General features: G+C 43.5%; 1 protein-coding gene across 2 annotated transcripts in view; it reads left to right on the plus strand.

Annotated features, from left to right (window-relative positions):
- Positions 1–18,174, plus strand: part of MAMLD1 (mastermind like domain containing 1) — a 101,787-nt gene extending 83,613 nt beyond the window's left edge. For both annotated transcript variants that reach the window (XM_077307670.1, XM_077307671.1), the window contains exons 3-5: positions 11,882–12,034; positions 15,011–15,092; positions 16,208–18,174. In XM_077307670.1, the coding sequence (XP_077163785.1) occupies positions 11,882–12,034; positions 15,011–15,092; positions 16,208–17,244 (1,272 nt within the window). In that variant the 3' untranslated portion in view covers positions 17,245–18,174. The remainder of the gene's footprint in view (positions 1–11,881; positions 12,035–15,010; positions 15,093–16,207) is intronic.
- Positions 18,175–18,595: the final 421 nt, after the last annotated feature.

Genomic DNA, 18,595 nt, shown 5'->3' on the forward strand with positions numbered 1-18,595 from the left:
CAAGTAATATCCATTTTCAGTGAGATTCTTTCATCAGTGACAAGTCCTGAACATTAAATAAGAATTATTATTACAATATCAAAAGAAATTATTACAATAAATCCAATAAGTAAAGAGAGCTCCCAGCCTTGTGGGGTAGGACACTTTTCTTTCTTTTATGAAGATATTTATTGTATTGCCAGTGGATAGGTCTGTTTCTCTCTGTTTGGTTTAATTATTAGACCGTCCTTCTTATACTCTTGTATGATACTGAATGCTTTAAAAGCAGGCCCTCTTAAGATGAAATAGTGAAGTGTGATTCCAATTTTTATTTAGAGAAGAAAAATTTCTGCTGCCTGAGATGTTGAGAATGCTGATGCAGTGTTCCATGTCCAGCAAAAACAAAGTGGTGGCAAACATGAAGAACTGTGAATTTTGTACAACCAAGCGGTACATGTATAGCAGCTAATTTATGAGCCATTACTGCTATTGTAGAAGTTATAAGCAGTTCTCTAGGATTTGTGGCCTACAGTTTTGGAAATGCTTCACTTAACTTCAAATAAACACTGTTAATTGCTTTATAGAGTGTCTTATCATGCAATGGTTAAATAATGAGTTTCTTGCTAATGTATTTGTGTCAAGTGTCTGTAGGCTCTTTTTAATTTGAAAGAATATATCAGTGGTTTTCAGTCTGGGGGTCGGGACCCCTTTGGGGGTCGAATGACCCTTTCACATGGGTTGCAACAGGGCAAGCAGCTTGGCCAGGGGGGCACCATCCACACAACAGCCTTGCAGGGTAGATCGAGATAGAGCGTTCGTCTGTCTGGAGCAACAGAAAAGACCGAGATCAACATGGTGGGACAAGAGGTAGAACTGAACTGAGAAACCCCAGGGAAAAAACCAGTTTATATACAATTCTCAACAATGGATTTTCACACCATTGGACAGTTTGTTTAATTTCTGTGAAAGAGCACTTCCATAATTTTATGGTTGGGGGTCACCACAACATGGGGAACTGTATTAAAGGGTCGCGCCATTAGGAAGGTTGAGAACCACAGACAGACAGACAGATGCACACAGTAATGTATGTGTGGGGTGGAAGGATATTTACAGTAAGGCATAAAGAACTGCCAGTGGTGGAAAGCAGCTTTTTTTTTAATGTTCTTGTTCCAGATGACATTGCTACAAGGACAAATCGGAGCTTGATGAAATGAAGCTGCAGATGGCTAGTGATCTCAACTCTGTAATAATGAAATGACACAAGGAAAAAAAAATGAGCCGGCTACAGTTTGTAAATACAATTTCCATGGAGGAAGAGGGGAGGGAGCTGCTTTCTCTTTTTTTAGCAGCCCCTTACCCTTCCTGTTGGTGCTAATAGTGCCTGCCTTGACTCAGCAATGGCATTTCCCTTTTTAGAGGGCAGTCCATTTTCCCTGCTGTCTTTGGAAGTGGTCTTTGCATAAAAAAAAAGTATGTACATAAACTATCAGCTCAAATCCCCTCCTCCACTCTGCAGGGGATTTGAGCTGATAATTTACTGGCAAATGGCAGACCCAATGGAACGTACTTGGGACTCTTGGAAAGCAGTAAGCAGTATTTGTTTGGGTCAGGCATAATTTTAGGGTACTGACATGGTAGAAGAGAACGGAGAAGGAAATTAGTCATTTTTTGCACTGAGGATACTGTCGCGATTTCCTGTTTGTGAGCAATTTCTGTGTGCGCAGATTTAGACAAGAGGTATTGGGATGTTTGCCCTTTTGTGCAAAGCACTTCTGACCTCTGGGATTCGTTGCTTCAGTTTGAGGGTATTGTGAAAAAAATATGAGATTTTGTTACAGCAGTTTGAATTTACATCCACTGATTAATTCCCACGTTTTTATTTTATTTTTATTTTGTTTCTTACATTTTTGCACCACCCTTCCTTGCAGCTCAGGGCGGTTTACGGGGAACATGAACTCCGATATGATAGAAGAAGAAGAAGAGTTGGTTCTTATATGCCGCTTTTCCCTACCCGAAGGAGGCTCAAAGCAGCTTACAGCCGCCTTCCCATTCCTCTCCCCACAACAGACACCCTGTGGGGTGGGTGAGGTTGAGAGAGCACTGATATCACTGCTCGGTCAGAACAGTTTTATCAGTGCCGTGGCAAGCCCAAGGTCACCCAGCTGGCTGCATGTGGAGGAGCGCAGAATCGAACCTGGCATGCCAGATTAGAAGTCCGCACTCCTAACCACTACACCAAACTGGCTCTCTGATACATACTGATAGGTATGTATTAACTAAGTAACTGCATCAGTATCAATAACAACAACAATGAAACATTTAATTATTCTACTAAATTATTCTACATACTAAAAAAAGAGATCTGCCATTGTGCTGTTTATCTGCATTTAAGTTAGGCCCTATGGCACATCAAAAGGTAGCCCGTTTCTTGCCGCATACGCTTCTCTAAACCTGGGCCTCTTTCAGCAGATTCATTAGATACCATATATGAAGATGATATATATACCATACATGGGAGGGAAAACCAACTGAGGCTAACCAGATTCACTTCATAGAACTTTATGGAGCCATAAACGTTAGATCCAGCCAACCATATCTCAATGGAGGCTTAGAAGACTATAAGTTACATTGATGTGGGATAGACCCAATTGATGCTATGCCTTAGCAGTTTTACATGTGCTAATTTATATTGGTCTGTAGCCTTATACTGCAGGTGTTTTTAAAAGGCTGAATATCCATTGAAGTCAGATCAATGGACACGGGGGTAGTCAACCTGTGGTCCTCCAGATGTCCATGGACTACAATTCCCATGAGCCCCTGCCAGCATTGTGCTTTTGCTGACAGGGGCTCATGGGAATTGTAGTCCATGGACATCTGGAGGACCACAAGTTGACTACCCCTGAATGGACACATTGACAGGGATCTCCACGGGGTACAATGCCATAGAGTCCAATCTCCAGGAGATGAGCTGGAATTCTGCAGGCTGGCCTCTATTTCCCTAAATAACAGCCTTGCTGGATCTAACCAGCTTTCTTTGCAAGCATTTCAGCACCTGGCAGGCCCTGGGTGTTCCACCAGCGGACTGCTGTCTGTTTTGTGCACACCCTGATTTATGTCAACTAGTGGTCTCAAGTCTCAAGCCTTTGTTGGAAGAGGCTTCAAGTGAAGAAACAGATGGCTGTAACTATCACTGTAAGTGATGGCTTGCCCAGAGGATAATTCAGTGCCCTCCTCTATGTGTGGTGATACTGTGGGTTTCAGCAGGTTGAAGAGCAAGAAGCATTCTTTGAACAGATCCTAAGGCAAGACTGTTTGGAGTTTGGAAGGACATTTCCCAAAAGGGCAAATTTGGCCAAGGGCTCATGCGTTTTATGTGGCTGTGTTTCTGTTAACTGCCTTGTCTTCTTGAAGTGATTGGTGGAGTTCATTTGTTTGAGCTTTCTGGAGTGGTCAGCTCTGCTTTCCCCTATTCTACAGCTATTCTTAGGGTAATGAGGACTGATAATGTAGATATTTGTTTTACTTGGTGTGGAAAACTGATGATGATGTCATCCGTTCAGTCGTGTCCGACCTTCAGTGATTCTATAGGGAAGTTTCTGCCACACATCTCTGTCTCTGACTGCTTTTTTTAGTTGGTTCATGGTCATCCCTGTATCGGCTTTAATTGTGTCGAGCCAGAGGATACTTTGGTGACCATGTTTCCTTTTGCTGCTGATCGTGCCGAGCATTAATGATTTTTCTAACGAATTTGATCTCATGATGTGTCCAAAGTAAGTGAGCTTTAGCCGTAATATCTTCCCTTCTAATGACATAGTTGGTTTGCTCCTCTCTAAAACTGTCTTGTTGGTAACTTTGGCTGTACATGTTATTCGCAGCATTCATCTCCAACACCATAATTCAAAAGCACTATTCTCCACCTGTCTAATTTTGGTGATAAGATATACCCTTGTCTCACTCCTTGGATGACTTTGAACCAGCCAATGTCTCCATATATTGTTCGTACTTTGGCCTCCTGGTTGGTGTACAATGAACTGATGCGGTGGGTTAAGTGGGATGACACTCCCAATTCATGTAAGGCATCCCATAGCTTCTTGTGATCAACACAATCAAACACATTAGAATAATCAGTAAAGCATAGATAGATGACCTTTTGATATTCATGGGGTTTTTCAAGGTTCCAGCACAAATTTGCAATGTGGTCTCAGGTGTCGCGACCATGTCGAAAACCAGCCTGGACATCTGGTAGCTGAGCATCAATGGCTGATTTGAGATGGTTCTGAATGATCTTCAATAAGATTTCACTTGTATGGGAGATCAGGGCTATAGTTCAATGATTTGAGCAGATACGAGCATCACCTTTCTTTAGTAAAGGGATAGAAATGGACCTTTCCCAGCCTATTGGCCATGTGACAGCTTCCCAGACTTTTTGGCATAATGCTATGATTGCTGCTGGTGGAACAGACCTGAGTAGTTCCACTGGAATGGTATCTATGTCAGGAGCCTTATTATTTAGGTGCTGTTTCGGGGCCCCATAACTTCTTCGAGTATAGATGGTTCCAATTTGTGTCAGGTGTTTTTGGCTTGTGACTGAGGCACCTTGGTGTTTTCATATAATTCTTCTGCATACTGTCTCCATCGATCCTTGATGTTGGCTTGGTCGGTCAAGTCTTTTCTATCCTTGTCTTTGATGGTCACTTTACGAAAAACTAGATGAGATTTATTTTGTAGTTCCTTCCAACTATATGAATCTGTAGAAATTATTATCCATATATAATCCAGCAAGATCATTCGCCCCACAAGCTAGTTCAGTCTTGTGGATGAAGAATTAACCACAGAGAGTGTCATGACCTCTGGCCCTTTGCTGTGCTAGCAGATTACCGGAACATTTATGACAATTCTACTAGAAATTTGAGACCAGGTCGGTCCTGGACACACAGAAAAGAGTGATAACTTTTTACTGACAGTGTGAAATGTAAGAACTTCTAATAGACTTGATACTTCCTGGGGGGATTATTGGGCCCCAGCTCTCTCATTTTGATTGGTTTGGGAGCAGAGTTCAATTTCAAATGCTGTGGTTAGACAGCTTCCTAAATGGGTACACCAAGTGGGTCAGTGTGGGTGGCTGGCAGCTTGTGCATCATTTACATAGATGTTTCATATTCTGAGCAGGAGAGGTGCAAGATAATGAATAAAACAAACTAGTCAGCATGTTTTTGGTCATCCTTGTCATCAGTTGGGCTAGAGACTGAGCTCTATGCCCATCCTATTCAGTTGATTATTTGTTTGTTTGTTTGTTTGTTTATTTGCTTTAGCAGAATGGAGACAGAGACTTGCTGCTTAGTCTGTAAACTGCAATACAGCCAAGATGCCTTTACCATAAAATCTACCCAGCCCATTAGAAACTTAGATAACTTTGAAGATACCACTGTACTAGATTTTTCTCTAGCTGTCTTTTGAATGGGACAGAATATAATGGTAGTTTTATGGCGATTAGTGTCTCTTTATTTAAAAAGAGGGTGAAGTGAAACAGCCCTTGATACAGATGCCAACCAGGTGTTGTGCTCCTGTTGCTGTTTCCATCAAAGAAGGCAGTTAGCTTTGTGTGAGGCACATCAGACCAGTGCTTGTAAGGAGGTAAGAAAGGAGAACTTGAAAGCACTCCCTTCTAACAAAACTGTCTGCCCCGTCAGATCGCTTGCAGACTTCAAACAAAGCCTTCCCTTGACTGGCAGCCTCAGAGATAAGCTCAGAATACCTGAGCCTGACAGTATTTCACCTGGTTATATATCATGTAAATGGGTGGGAGACGTGGGGGCCCCTGCTGAGCTTACACAGTTTTTATCAATACTAGTGTTTAAAACACACACAAAGCACCAAGAGAAGCTTCAAGAGATATCAGAACAAAGAAGACTCAGTTTTGTCTTTAAAAATGTTTCTGAACTGGAGGTGAAGGCAAATAAAGAAGGAAATCTCTAGCAAACAAGGCGGCCAGTCACCTTTCTCCGTGTTTTAAAGGTCCTGCAATGCACTTTTTAAAAAAAAGTCAAACTTCTCCATTGCTATGACTAATCCCAAATCTCCTGATGATTTCTCCCTGTGGCTTTACATAGATGTTGAAAATCATGAGAGACAAAACAGAACCTTGGGAAAACTGGGAGGCTAAGGGGGCAAACAGCAGACCTCCAGCGCCACACTCTAAAACCTACTCTCGAGACAGGACCAGAAACATTGCAGAATGGTGCCTCCGAGTCCCGAAAGTCAATCCAGAAGGAGACCATGATCCATTACATCAAAAACTGTGAAGAAGTGCAAGAGAATTAACAGAGTCGCATTCCGCTGTCCATCTTGGGGTGCATGCCAGCCTCCACTCGTGTGCTCACTAATGTTTGCTCTTAGCTTAACAACTCCTTTAATCTGATATTTTTGAATTGAATTATGGAAGGGGATAGATGTTGTACTATGGAAGGGACTGATGGGAAAAGGGAAGAAAAAGCCCACAGCTTTTTTGCATGATCTGCATTCATCCTATGTTTACCTGTCACTCCATTTCCAGGATTTTAGGGTTCTTCACTTTGGGTTGGGAAATTTGTGGAGATTTGGGGTCAATGATTGGGGAAGGGCAGAGAGTGGGCAGGGATGAAGGAGCTCAGCAGATACGTAATGCTGTAGAGCAGGGGTAGTCAACCTGTGATCCTCCAGATGTTCATGGACTACAATTCCCATGAGCCCCTGCCAGCGTTTGAATCATAGAGTTGGAAGGGGCCACACAGGCCATCTAGTCCAACCCCCTGCTCTACGCAGGATCAGCCCAAAGCATCCTAAAGCATCCAAGAAAAGTGTATATCCAACCTTTGCTTGAAGACTGCCAGTGCGGGGGAGCTCACCACCTCCTTAGGCAGCCTATTCCACTGCTGAACTACTCTTGCTGGCAGGGGCTCATGAGAATTGTAGTCCATGAACATCTGGAGGTCCACAGGTTGACTACCCCTGCTGTAGAGTCAAAACTCTTATCATTCAAGTTATCTTCCTATGACTGCAGTGTGGGATGGTTCAGATCGTGGCTGCAAGCTTGACTGATCAAATGGATTTAGATGATGGAGACATATTATATTAAAAGAGGAAATTGAAATCAGAACTTAAGAAGCAAGTGACAGAAGACTTGTTAATGGCAAATTATTTGACTCTCAGTATAGGTATTATGATTTGGCTTGTGTGGCTTGGATGTTGAGTGAGAAGGCAAACAAATTTTCTTGGGAGTGATAAAAAGGGAGAAAATCAGGTTCATTAACCTTTGATGCAGATAGCAATGTCTCTTTGGTCATGTGTAAGAGCTATTCTTAGTCCTCTCACTTTCATGCCTTTTTTCCCCTTCCCTGGAAAGGAGTACTATAGTTCCCACTAGTGGTGAAATAAATAACTTTTTATTGTTCGTTTATCCTGAATGGAATTTTGCAGAATGCAAATGGCCAAATTTCATCTCCTCCTATGTTTTTTTGTTCACATTTCTCCCACAAGATTAAAAAAAACAAAACCAACTCAAAGAAACCTCCTAGGTTTGGGGAGCTAATTCAATCCCTGTATCAAACTTCACTTTGAACCATTGCTAGTTATCCCACATACTTGCAAGCAAATGAATCCAATTGCCTTTATTGCAGGGGAGTAAGTACAAGAACACCTTACATAATTAAAGCCATTGTATTACTGCAATTAGCATTGGGCTTTACACTTTCTTCCCTCTAATAATACAGTCAGGTAGGGGGAAAATTAGTATTGTCTTTCCAATGAAGTTGGACAAGATTGCAGCGGAAAAGGGGCACGCATGCTATCAGTGAGGAGATAACTTCATGATGGGATTCATTAATGTCATTGCCCTGAGCAAGAAAATCCCAGAGATTGTGGTAGTGATAAACCTGTTTGCTTCAGTGAGTACACAGCCAGGCAGGTTGGGGGGGAATCGGCAGGAACGCTTTGGAGGCTTTCAAGTGTAGGATAAGCAAATTGACTCCCTGCTTCTTTTGCAGATCGTTTTCCCCCTGAAGGGAACCCAGCATAGAGCTCTGTGGCCGCACTGTAACATTTGACAAGTGAAATGGGCAGAAGTTTTAAGGGAACGTTTTGCTTATTAAAGTATTCCCTGTTTGCTTCTGGCTCCACCATTCACAAATGCCTTAAAGAAAGCATGCTCAGCAGGCCTATTAACCTCTAGGAGACCGGAGTGTACTCTTTTGATGGAGTCACTGCTGCTGGGCAGTGGTCCCTCTGCTGAGCTTGGGGCCATGGCAAATGCCTGGCCTTCCCACCCTCTGGAGCAGCCAGGTTTTAGCATACGTGAGAGAGTGGAGAGTGAAGAAAAAGGAGCCAGAGAAGCAGGGATGAATGGTGTCATGAATAAAGCTGGTGCTAATAATATATCGGCACTTGAGAGCACCTGCAAACAAAGATGAGAATGGGACACAGTGTGAAGTACAGGTTCACATCTTCTGGTAAACTGTCTTGTGAGCATTTGTGTTCCAGCCATCATAGTTTTGTGGAAAGATAAGTGCTGTGTCCAAGAGTAAGGCACCATAACAGTGAGTGATTTCAGTGGCCTTCTTTTGGCTGTGGCTTCTATAAAGAAAGAGGAAAAAATTCCCCCAAGTGATGCAGTGATTTTTCTTCCCGTGATGCAGCCTGCCTCCTCTTCTGAATCTCTTCCACCCGCACCCCACCTCTTCCACCCGGCTTTGCTCTCCATAAACACAGTACAAAGTTTCCTTGCTGGCTTCCTGTTTTCTTCATTATGGCATGGTCCTAATTGTCAGATGTCAAAAGGTACCTACCCTTTTCTTGGTTGCTTATCTTCTGATAACACTGACACTTGAACAAAGGATATGGGCTTCCATTTGGCAAACAAAGGAAGCGTAGCCCAGTTTTTGAGTGTGCCAACTGTATAATGTGCAGGGCCCTCTCTGCCAATAATAACAAAGTGCCATCAATAATGTAAAACTGTACTAGAAGCTGAAGTGGTTTATGAGGCAGATGGTAGCAGACAATACAATTTTTTCCTCCCTTGTTCAACTGTTCCCTGTTTTGTCACTTTAGTTACCTAACAGTTCCCCTCCCCAATAGAAATGGTTTTAAGGATCCATCCTTTTGTGCTCTTGAACTCTGGCCCTTGTTTATTTGTTTAAATGTACCTTGTTCTTCTCTCCAACTGGAGACCTGAAACGGATAATTATAACATTCTCTCCTCCTCCATTTTGTCCTAACAGGAACAACCGTGTGAGGTAGTTAGGCTGAGAGTAGGCTACCCAACAACTTCCATGGTGGATTTGGGATTTGAACCTGGGTCTCCCTGATCCTGATCCACACTTTAACTACTACAGTACAATATCTCTTCAGGCCAGGTCCCGGATTTTGGAGTACCCTCAAACACAAGAACCTCAGTCCTCTCCAGGTGGTATCTGGAGATTACAACTGATCTCCAGGTGACAGATCCATTCACCTGGAGCAAATGGCTGCCTTGGAAGGTGTTATACAATGGCATTATACTCCCCCTCCCCAAACCCTGCCTTCCTCAGGCTCCACCCCAAAAATTTCCAGGTAACTCTAGCCCTCTACATGCTGCAATTCTTACAGACTATCTGAGAATTCTCTCATACTGCCTCTGAATATTTTAGTGTTCTTTTGTAATTAAGAATAATGGTTCTGTTTGGTCAGTGAGCCTTTGCAAAGAATGAAGCCCTAGCAAACACCTGAGCATGGCACCCTCTGGCCAGCCTTGTAGTAATTCTCAGCTACATTACCTGCTAACCTAATCTAACCTTCCCAGTTACCAACTGCCATCAGCAAGACCAGGCATCCTTCTGTTGTGCCTAGTTCATGTTGTAGCTGAGCTCTCCCCTCCATATCTGAGTACCAAGCCAGAGAGAGAGAGAGAGAGAGAGAGAGAGAGAGAGAGAGAGATAAAAACTTCATTAAGAAACCGACTCCACGGATCTTTTCATTATACTTTAATAGATATTTTATTGCTTTTAATTTTTGGACACTGCTTGAGGAGTAAACTTTTGGCAGAAAACCATGTTAAAAATATCATAAATTCAATACAACTATGTTGCTTGCTGCAGATGAAATAATTAAAAGGGTCCATTGAGCTTCCCATGGCCTCCCCTTTCTCCACCCTCTGTAAGATTCAGGGATGCTTCTTCCTCTGTATGAATTAGTTGGAGGATGACACCGACATGCTATGTAAGCTGTGATGCTAAATTCTTGTGTTAATAAATAATCCTTATGAACTGGCTACACGGGCATCGTCCCAAAGAAATGGCTATAGTTTGTATACTCCTTACCAGCGGTCTTTTAGTCTATTGAAGTACAGAGGATATTAGCTGACTTAAGTGATTACAAATCACATTCTTTTTTTGCTGGTGTTTGGAAGGAGACAGATATAATCAGTTATAAGGGTAAAGGTAAAGGTATCCCCTGTGCAAGCACCGAGTCATATCTGACCCTTGGGGTGACGCCCTCTAGCGTTTTCATGGCAGACTCAATACGGGGTGGTTTGCCAGTGCCTTCCCCAGTCATTACCGTTTACCCCCCAGCAAGCTGGGTACTCATTTTACCGACCTCGGAAGGATGGAAGGCTGAGTCAACCTTGAGCCGGCTGCTGGGATAGAACTCCCAGCCTCATGGACAGACAGCTTCAGACAGCATTTCTGCCGCTTACCACTCTGCGCCACAAGAGGCTCTAATTATATGATATACTAGCTGCAAAGCCCGTTCCTAAGAATGGGCTTTGAAAGCCCCCCCCCCAGCCCCCTATGGCTGCTTCCCTGGGGGCTGCAAAGTGCTGTTTCTTCCTCTACAAGGAGGCGAGAGTGATTTGTAGGCCAGGGAAAGAAGGAGGATGAGAGATGGAGAGGGAGGGCCAATCAAGGTGCTTCGCTGGCCGCACCCTGATTGGCCCTATTCCACCTCGGACTGCCAGGACAGTCTCCATCCCCAGGCCTGTTTCACAAATATATAAAGAGAAACAATGGATAAGGATAGGTATAAAAGATATAAATGATACAGACAGTCTTGAACTTTAACAGGGGAGACACAGTGAGCATTAAATCCCCTAAGGATAGAATGAGAGTACAGTATTTTATGCCCAGCTCCTAAAGGATCAAAGAGAAGGGATTTTGGAGCAAGGATTTCTTTGAATACCTCCCCACAGGTGATACTGAATAAAAGCATTAAGCTGCCTAGGATCTTATTAATATTTCCTGTTTGGATTGGGCATATTTGAATCTATTGGAAGGGCATGTTTATTTTTTGGCAGTCCTGATGCATATATGAATGTTTGTAGGGGATTTTAGAGACCTGGATTTTAATCCCTATTTTTGCCAAAACTTACTGACTGACATAAAGCTTGCTGGCTCAGAAATAAAATGAAAGCAAAACCAGCTTTCTAAACCATGGCATGCTTGTAAATTCAGAAATTCAAAGCATGGTATCCATTCTAAATTCCACTTAATGCATGCCATGGTTTGAAGAGAGAAGAAGAGCTGGAGTTTTGCACCTTTTTTTTACTACCCGAAGGCATCTCAAAGTGGCTCACAATCACCTACCCTTCCTTTCCCTACAACAGACACTCCATGAGGTAGGTGAGGCTGAGAGGGCTCTGAGAGGACTGTGACTGGCCCAAGGTCACCCAGCTGGCTGCATGTGGAGGAGAAGTGGGGAATCCAACCTGGTTCTCCAGACTTGAGGCTACTAAACCACATTACTACACCATGCTGGCTCGAAGGGGTGGAGGTCTGAGCTATTTTGTTGGCCATGGCTCTGGTTAGAAATGTTGAGGGCAGGTGCATCAGATGTCTCAGGAGTGTTTGTGGCAGTCAGATTCCAATTAATTTGTTTCTCTTTTTTTAAACGACAGGACCAGAACCCTGGGATTGTCGCTTCACTCCAGGAGCCAACAGCTGTCCCAAATGCTGGCCCGGGGCCTACACTGGCTCGGCCAATGGTGAATGGCTATACCATGAGGAACCACTTATTAAAGCAGCAGATAATAAGACGCCAGCAGCTGCAGGTTGGTCTTGGCCTTTCCCTGAAAATCTATGTGATGGCTTATGGGGCTGCTCTTCAAGTGTTGGGGTCTTTCAGATACTGGTAGCATTGTAGCCCACCTTTCTCAAGGCAGCATGCATGGGTCTTGCCTCCTCATTTCTCCCCTTGCAGCAACCTTGTGAGGTAAGGTCAGGCTGAAAGAGTGCGAACAGCCCAAGCCCTCCCAGTAAGCATCACAGCTGAATAGGGATTTAGTCGTGTGTCACTGTTAAGCACTCCAACTACAATACCGCTCTATAGAACTTATTTACCTTTAAGTCCTCCTTTTCTCTTGCAGGGGCCCAATGTGGCTTACAATAAAAAAGAAAGAAAATACAACATAAATCAGACAAACAAACAAAGCAATATATTCCAGGATATTTAGAATTCAATACATGGTACCTCCAAGAGCACAGGCTGCAAACTGTGAGCCTTTTGCCTCCTGTATTTCAGCTTGTGCCTCTGGCCATGTCCACACTTCATACCTGCAGGGAAGGAAAGACAAACTTGGCCCAGGTGGAATTGGGCAAGGTCTTCCTCTCTCTCTTACACACACCCCATTACCACATAGAGCAATGTATCTGGAACTGTAAGTAGATATTCCTGGACTCATTCCAGCTGTTGTCCGGTAGTATTTGATTAAACCTTAAAGTGGAATTCATCCTTCCCCCCCACTTGACCTACAATCCTTCCTTTGCTGCCCCTACCCCATGGGCAATCCTGATTCTGTAAAGTCTTATTTCAAGTAGTCAGTTATAGTGGAATACAGAAGGAAATGACAGCAGCAGTCTAAGGCAGGGGCAAGAGGATGTTATATGGGCCCAGATAATGTATGTAATAAGGAAAACACTTGTTGGGTGTATATACATTGCATATGCTTCTGAAATTGGAGATTCATGCTGATTGATTGTATGTCTTGATATTTTTATGTCTTGATACATTTATGCCTCATCATTTCGGTCAGCTTGGTCTTCAAGGCTGCTTAAAAAACATGAAATCACACAATAAAAGCACAACAGCAATAAATAATCAAGCATACCTAGTCAACAGAAGTGTTATAGTATCCATCCTGCTATAAATAAACTTACCTAAATTCACAAGCCCTCCAGAACAGTATGCCTTATACCTTCTTCTAATAGTCATCAATGAAGAAGCCATTCAGCCCTCATACAGTACAGTATTCAATAACTTTAGTGACACCACTGAAGAGGCCTCACCTCCAGTACAAGGAGGCAAAATCAGAGGGAGGCCTTGGGCAGTGGGCCCTATTTATTAGTGTACCAGAGTAACTGGTTGGCCACCAAGTGAAATAGGGATCTGGACTAGATGACCCACTGGTCCAATTCAGTAGAGCATCTTACATTCTTATTAGCACATTGTTAAAAGCTAGATCCTTATTTTCTTTTATGTTCAACCCATGTGCTACCTTGATTGAGGCCAGCAACTCCTTCTTTCTGTGCTGTCCAGGCATTGATCATGTATTGGCATAGAAAAAAAACAGCATTTTTAGTTGGTGCTTCTGCCCTGTGGATTGGGTTTCCAGAATTAACCCAGAAGGGCCTGCCCCTCCCAGATGTTCAGGTCTATTAGCTTGTTTACGAAAACTGTGAAAATAACATACAATTTGCTGCACATTTTTGTCTGATATCATTCATGTATAGGTATGGTAGTTTGCTGCACAAACATTTTAATTATTCTATTGTAATCATCCCTCGAGCCTCTTGTGGTGCAGAGTGGTAAGGCAGTTGTCTGAAAGCTTTGCCCATGAGGCTGGGAGTTCAATCCCAGCAGCCGGCTCAAGGTTGACTCAGCCTTCCATCCTTCCGAGGTCGGTAAAATGAGTACCCAGCTTGCTGGGGGGTAAACGGTAATGACTGGGGAAGGCACTGGCAAACCACCCCCTATTGAGTCTGCCATGAAAACGCTAGAGGGCGTCACCCCAAGGGTCAGACATGACTCGGTGCTTGCACAGGGGATACCTTTACCTTTACCTTTAATCATCCCTCAGCGTCATGGAAACATGGGGTATGAAAGTCTGAAAATGTACTTCTGGCCCAGTACAATTTTTCTGAGGCCTAATAAAGCCAGTCCTATAGGCAAATGTATAGTATGGGTGATTGTTTTATACCATGAGCATTTTGCTCCAAAGCTTGCTCTCGAGTTGGCTACAATTAATTAGGGGCATTAGAGTGGACCCTTAGACATAGTAATAAATTTTAATGCCACTCTCGAAATCTCTGTGCTTCCCCTTGTTCAAATATATGAACCAAGGGTGATAAGCAAGGAAGCATTCTTCCATTGTTTGTAGGGTTTCCAGCTACATGTTGGCTAACCTGGAGATTCTGGAAGAGGGCTACAAGGAAGATAGGTTTTGGCAAGGAAATGGACTTCAGTGGAGTGTAAAACCATAAATTCCACCTTCTAAAGTTGCCATTTACTCCAGGTGGACTGATCTCTGTTGGTTGGAGATCAGTTGTAATCACAAGAGATCTCCAGCGGCAGCATGGAAGTTTGCATTCTCAATTATTTGGATGTAAGGTGGGGTTATGGTAGCTATAGGACTGCCAAGACTGGCTCAGAAAATTTCAGATCTTGCGGTGGTACCTGGAGGAAGAGTGAATTTGTGGGTTGGGAGCTCAGTGGGATGTGATATCACTGAAGTACTTCAGTGTCTTCTAGACTTTATGGTAAACCATATCATCTGTCCTTTAAAGTTACCATTTCCTCGAGGAGAACCTGAACTATCTCCATAGTCTGGAGACCTGTTTTAATTCTGGGCAAAATCTCAATATCACCTTGAATTTGACAACTGCAATTAGCTAAAGGGAGAATGTGTGGCTTTTTACAACCACTCTTCATCACATACACAGTATGCTCTGCTCTGCCCAGTGATTTGACCATGCTTAGTAGTGACACATTCCATTGATGTGACCTTCCCCCCTCTGTTTTTGTTTCCTAGGAAAAACAAAGACATGGCATGATGGGAGTGACGTCTGAGCAGAGGAGTGCTTTTGTGAGCCAGCAGATGAATCAGTTTCCTGGTAAGAAGTGAGAGAGCATACTCTCAGAAGTTTGAACATTTCTGTCCCATGTCGTCAACCTGTGGTCCTCCAGATGCATTTGCTGGCAGGGGCTCATGGGAATGGTAGTCCATGAACATCTGGAGGACCACAGGTTGACTACCCCTTTCCTATGTAATTCATGGATTCCCAGGAAACAGAGAAATAAAGAAGTACCGTCTTGCAATGAGTTGTAGCATGTCAAAAGGGCTTGCTAAGTCTTACCCTGACAAGCTTGATTTTTTGTCATATGGGGAAGGGTTCAACCACTGATTTTTCCAACCAGAAGTGGTACACTGTCAGGGAGCAGCAAGTGGTACAGTGGAAGAGCATCTGCTTTTCATCCAGATTCAGTTTGCAGCATCTCTAGCTTTTAACAAGGATCAAGTAGTAGGTGATGTGAAAACCAAATGTCTAAGATCCTGGAAGCTGCTGCCAGTCAGAGTAGGCAATACTGACTTTGATAGGTGACTGGACTGACTGACTGAGTATAAGGCAGCTTCATGAGTACTCCAGCAAGAGTTGATTTGGCTGATCATTTAACTTGGCTGCAAAGCAATTCTACACTGCTAGGCTAAGAGCATATTGGCATTGTTCTGCCTTTAGCAGGGTGGTAAAGTAGCTTAGACCAGCTCTAGAAAGAGCATATAGTGCATGTTTATTTTATATAATAATAATGCAGCCTTTCTCAACTTTTTTACCATTGAGAACCCCCTGAAATATTCTTCAGGCTTTGAGAAACCCCAGAAGTGGTGCAATCATGCAACATATGGTTGGGAAGCAGAGCTGTGTACATGTCCACCTGGGGCCTCTCCCCTTCCCACCCCCTCCAGGCCATTTGGGGGGTCGACATGACCATATGTGGTCATATTATCCAATAAATACTTAACAGATTTTTAAAATATATAAAAAATTAACTCCCACCCATTCAGTATACCCTTCCAGGACCATGAATAAACCCCAGCATTTCACAAAACTCTGGTTGGGAAAATCTGATATAATGTATTATGCTTAGAAAATGTAAATGGGTGGGAACATTATCCCCGAGTCACTCAGAAGTCTGTATGCTTGCTAACTTGCTCCTCCTTTCTACACAGCTGTCTCCCAGCCCATGCCAACTGATTGCAGCCAATCCATGCAGTCTCCTCCTCCAAACCACCGCATCATGCCCTCTGCTCAGGGGATCTTGCAGAATGCCTTGGGCTCTGGGATGTCTCCTGCCGTTATGAACCAAAACAGTAGAGCAATGGTGGTGATGCCTCATAACCCCAGCAAACAGCCAGGAATTTTCCCACCCAGTTCTGATTTCAATCTCGCTCTTCGGCCAAGCCAGAACTCTCTAGGCATGAATTCAGGATGCCAAACGGTTCACAGCCATCCTGTGGCTCGGCCAGACCTGGCATTGTCTGGCTTCAGTGCTGGCTCCTTAGGGAGTCCTCCTCCTGCCCAACAGCACTTGAGACAACCATCTATGCCAAGAATCCCTACTGTCTATTCCAACTCATCCACACAGATGTGGACGCCAACAGGGGTACCGAGGGCGCCAAGTCAAAGCCAAATGGATGCCAGCATGCAGCAATTCACCGGCAGCCCTCTCTTCTCAAAACAGAACACGAGGCCAAACATCCCAGGGCAACCATTCTCCCATCAGGCCGTGGTACCACCCAATCAGATTGCCCCTGGAGTCCAGGCCAGGCAAATGCAAAAGATCAATATTGGACAGTCTGGCCCCAACATGGCCATCTTGAACAATCAGAACTTGAGGCATAACTTAACCAGAGGACCTTTGCCAACGGCAATGAATGTTATGAAATCAATGCCACAAGGTGTATCTGGTTTTAATCAGCTGAGTCCTGCTCAAGCAGTTGGCTCATCAAGCTATCCTGGTTCCGCTGGCCAGCCAACGGGAACATTCAGCCGACTGAGTACCGCCTCCGAGCTGCCACCACAGTATGACTTTGTGGCCCAGCCAAACAATTCCATTTTGCCTGGAAATTGCAGCGAGGCAGACTTCATTGACTCTCTGATGAAGAACAGCAGCGGCGGCAACAGCTCTGATGAAGACTGGTTAAATAACTTGACAATGATAGAGGACATTTTGGGACAACATGTTCAAAGCTCTGGCCATGTGTAGCTTTTTGGGGAAGTGGAAGGCAATGTAAATAGTTTGTGCAGGAACTTTCAACGGAAAGTAACATTAAAAGAAATGCTCTCCCCACCCCATCATTCATGGATGGAAGAATAAACTTGGCCAACTAACTCTTCACCTGCTTCCCAGGTTTTTCAGATAACTGTACATATATTTGAATATTTTGTAAATTATGTTTTCCTAAACATTAAATATGGAAGTATTTATACTTCTCTGCTGGATTCTTTGTAAATACCCTAAATACTCTTCTTTGTTATATTATATGGAATGAATTACACTTTGTTCTAAATATGCAAATATTATTGTTAGTTTCAGTAATACTGTGTATTACAGCATCAAATATTTTATGTTTTTGACATAACACATGAACTAGGAGTGTCGTGGCAAACTGAATTGCACAGAAAGCAAGCATGGTAAGATTCCATATTTCACTTTTCCCTTAGCACAGATTGATGTGACTGGTCAACTGAATGACAAATCCTTTTGATCATGCAAATGAGGATTGATCCCCTCTGTTCCCAGAAACTTACCCACACAAATGAGTTAATAAATTGTCTTGTTGTGGCAAGCTACTATCTATGCCCAGTGGAAGGCTCTTGTTGCAATTGGCCTACGACTGGTTCACACCTGCACGTCCGGGACAATGGAAGCCATGGCGTGCAAGTGCGACTGAGTCATTGAATTCCAAGTACAACTGATGGAATATGAGAATGGCAGGTTTGTTTTCCAAGAAGTGTCCATGCTCATACATTGATCTACAAGTTGATAGATGTGTCTGCCAGAAATGGCCCCCTGGGTCATAAGGCTGGTGAGCTGGGAGAGCAAAACAAAGAAGTTCAATTGTGCAAAATCCTTAACATCTGAAGAGCACAAACGTCTGCCTAGACCAGGGGTAGTCAAACTGCAGCCCTCCAGATGTCCATGGACTACAATTCCCAGAAGCCCCTGCCAGCGAATGCTGGCAGGGGCTTCTGGGAATTGTAGTCCATGGACATCTGGAGGGCCACAGTTTGACTACCCCTGGCCTAGACAACTCTTATCATTCAGTGGATGGCCGTTCCTGGGTTGCCTTCCTCAACAATGTATATTTGTAGTGTACAGGTGATTTGTTCCTGGTTTTAAACAATTTTCGTATTTTCTTCTCTGTTTTTAATAGGAGGCTCTTCTTTTCTCCGCCCACAGAACAGAAAGCCTATAAATGCAAACAGCTTAACTTTGGATGTTTTTTCTGTCAGATGTATATTTAAGAGTCTGTTTATAAAAGAAATCCGTTGTACTGTAAACTTCTTCGGAAACATTCATACTTTGTGTAATCATATTTTAACAGCCACGTCAT

The sequence above is a fragment of the Paroedura picta genome, chromosome 13 (genome assembly GCF_049243985.1).
Source record: "Paroedura picta isolate Pp20150507F chromosome 13, Ppicta_v3.0, whole genome shotgun sequence".
In the NCBI taxonomy this organism is placed as follows: domain Eukaryota; kingdom Metazoa; phylum Chordata; class Lepidosauria; order Squamata; family Gekkonidae; genus Paroedura; species Paroedura picta.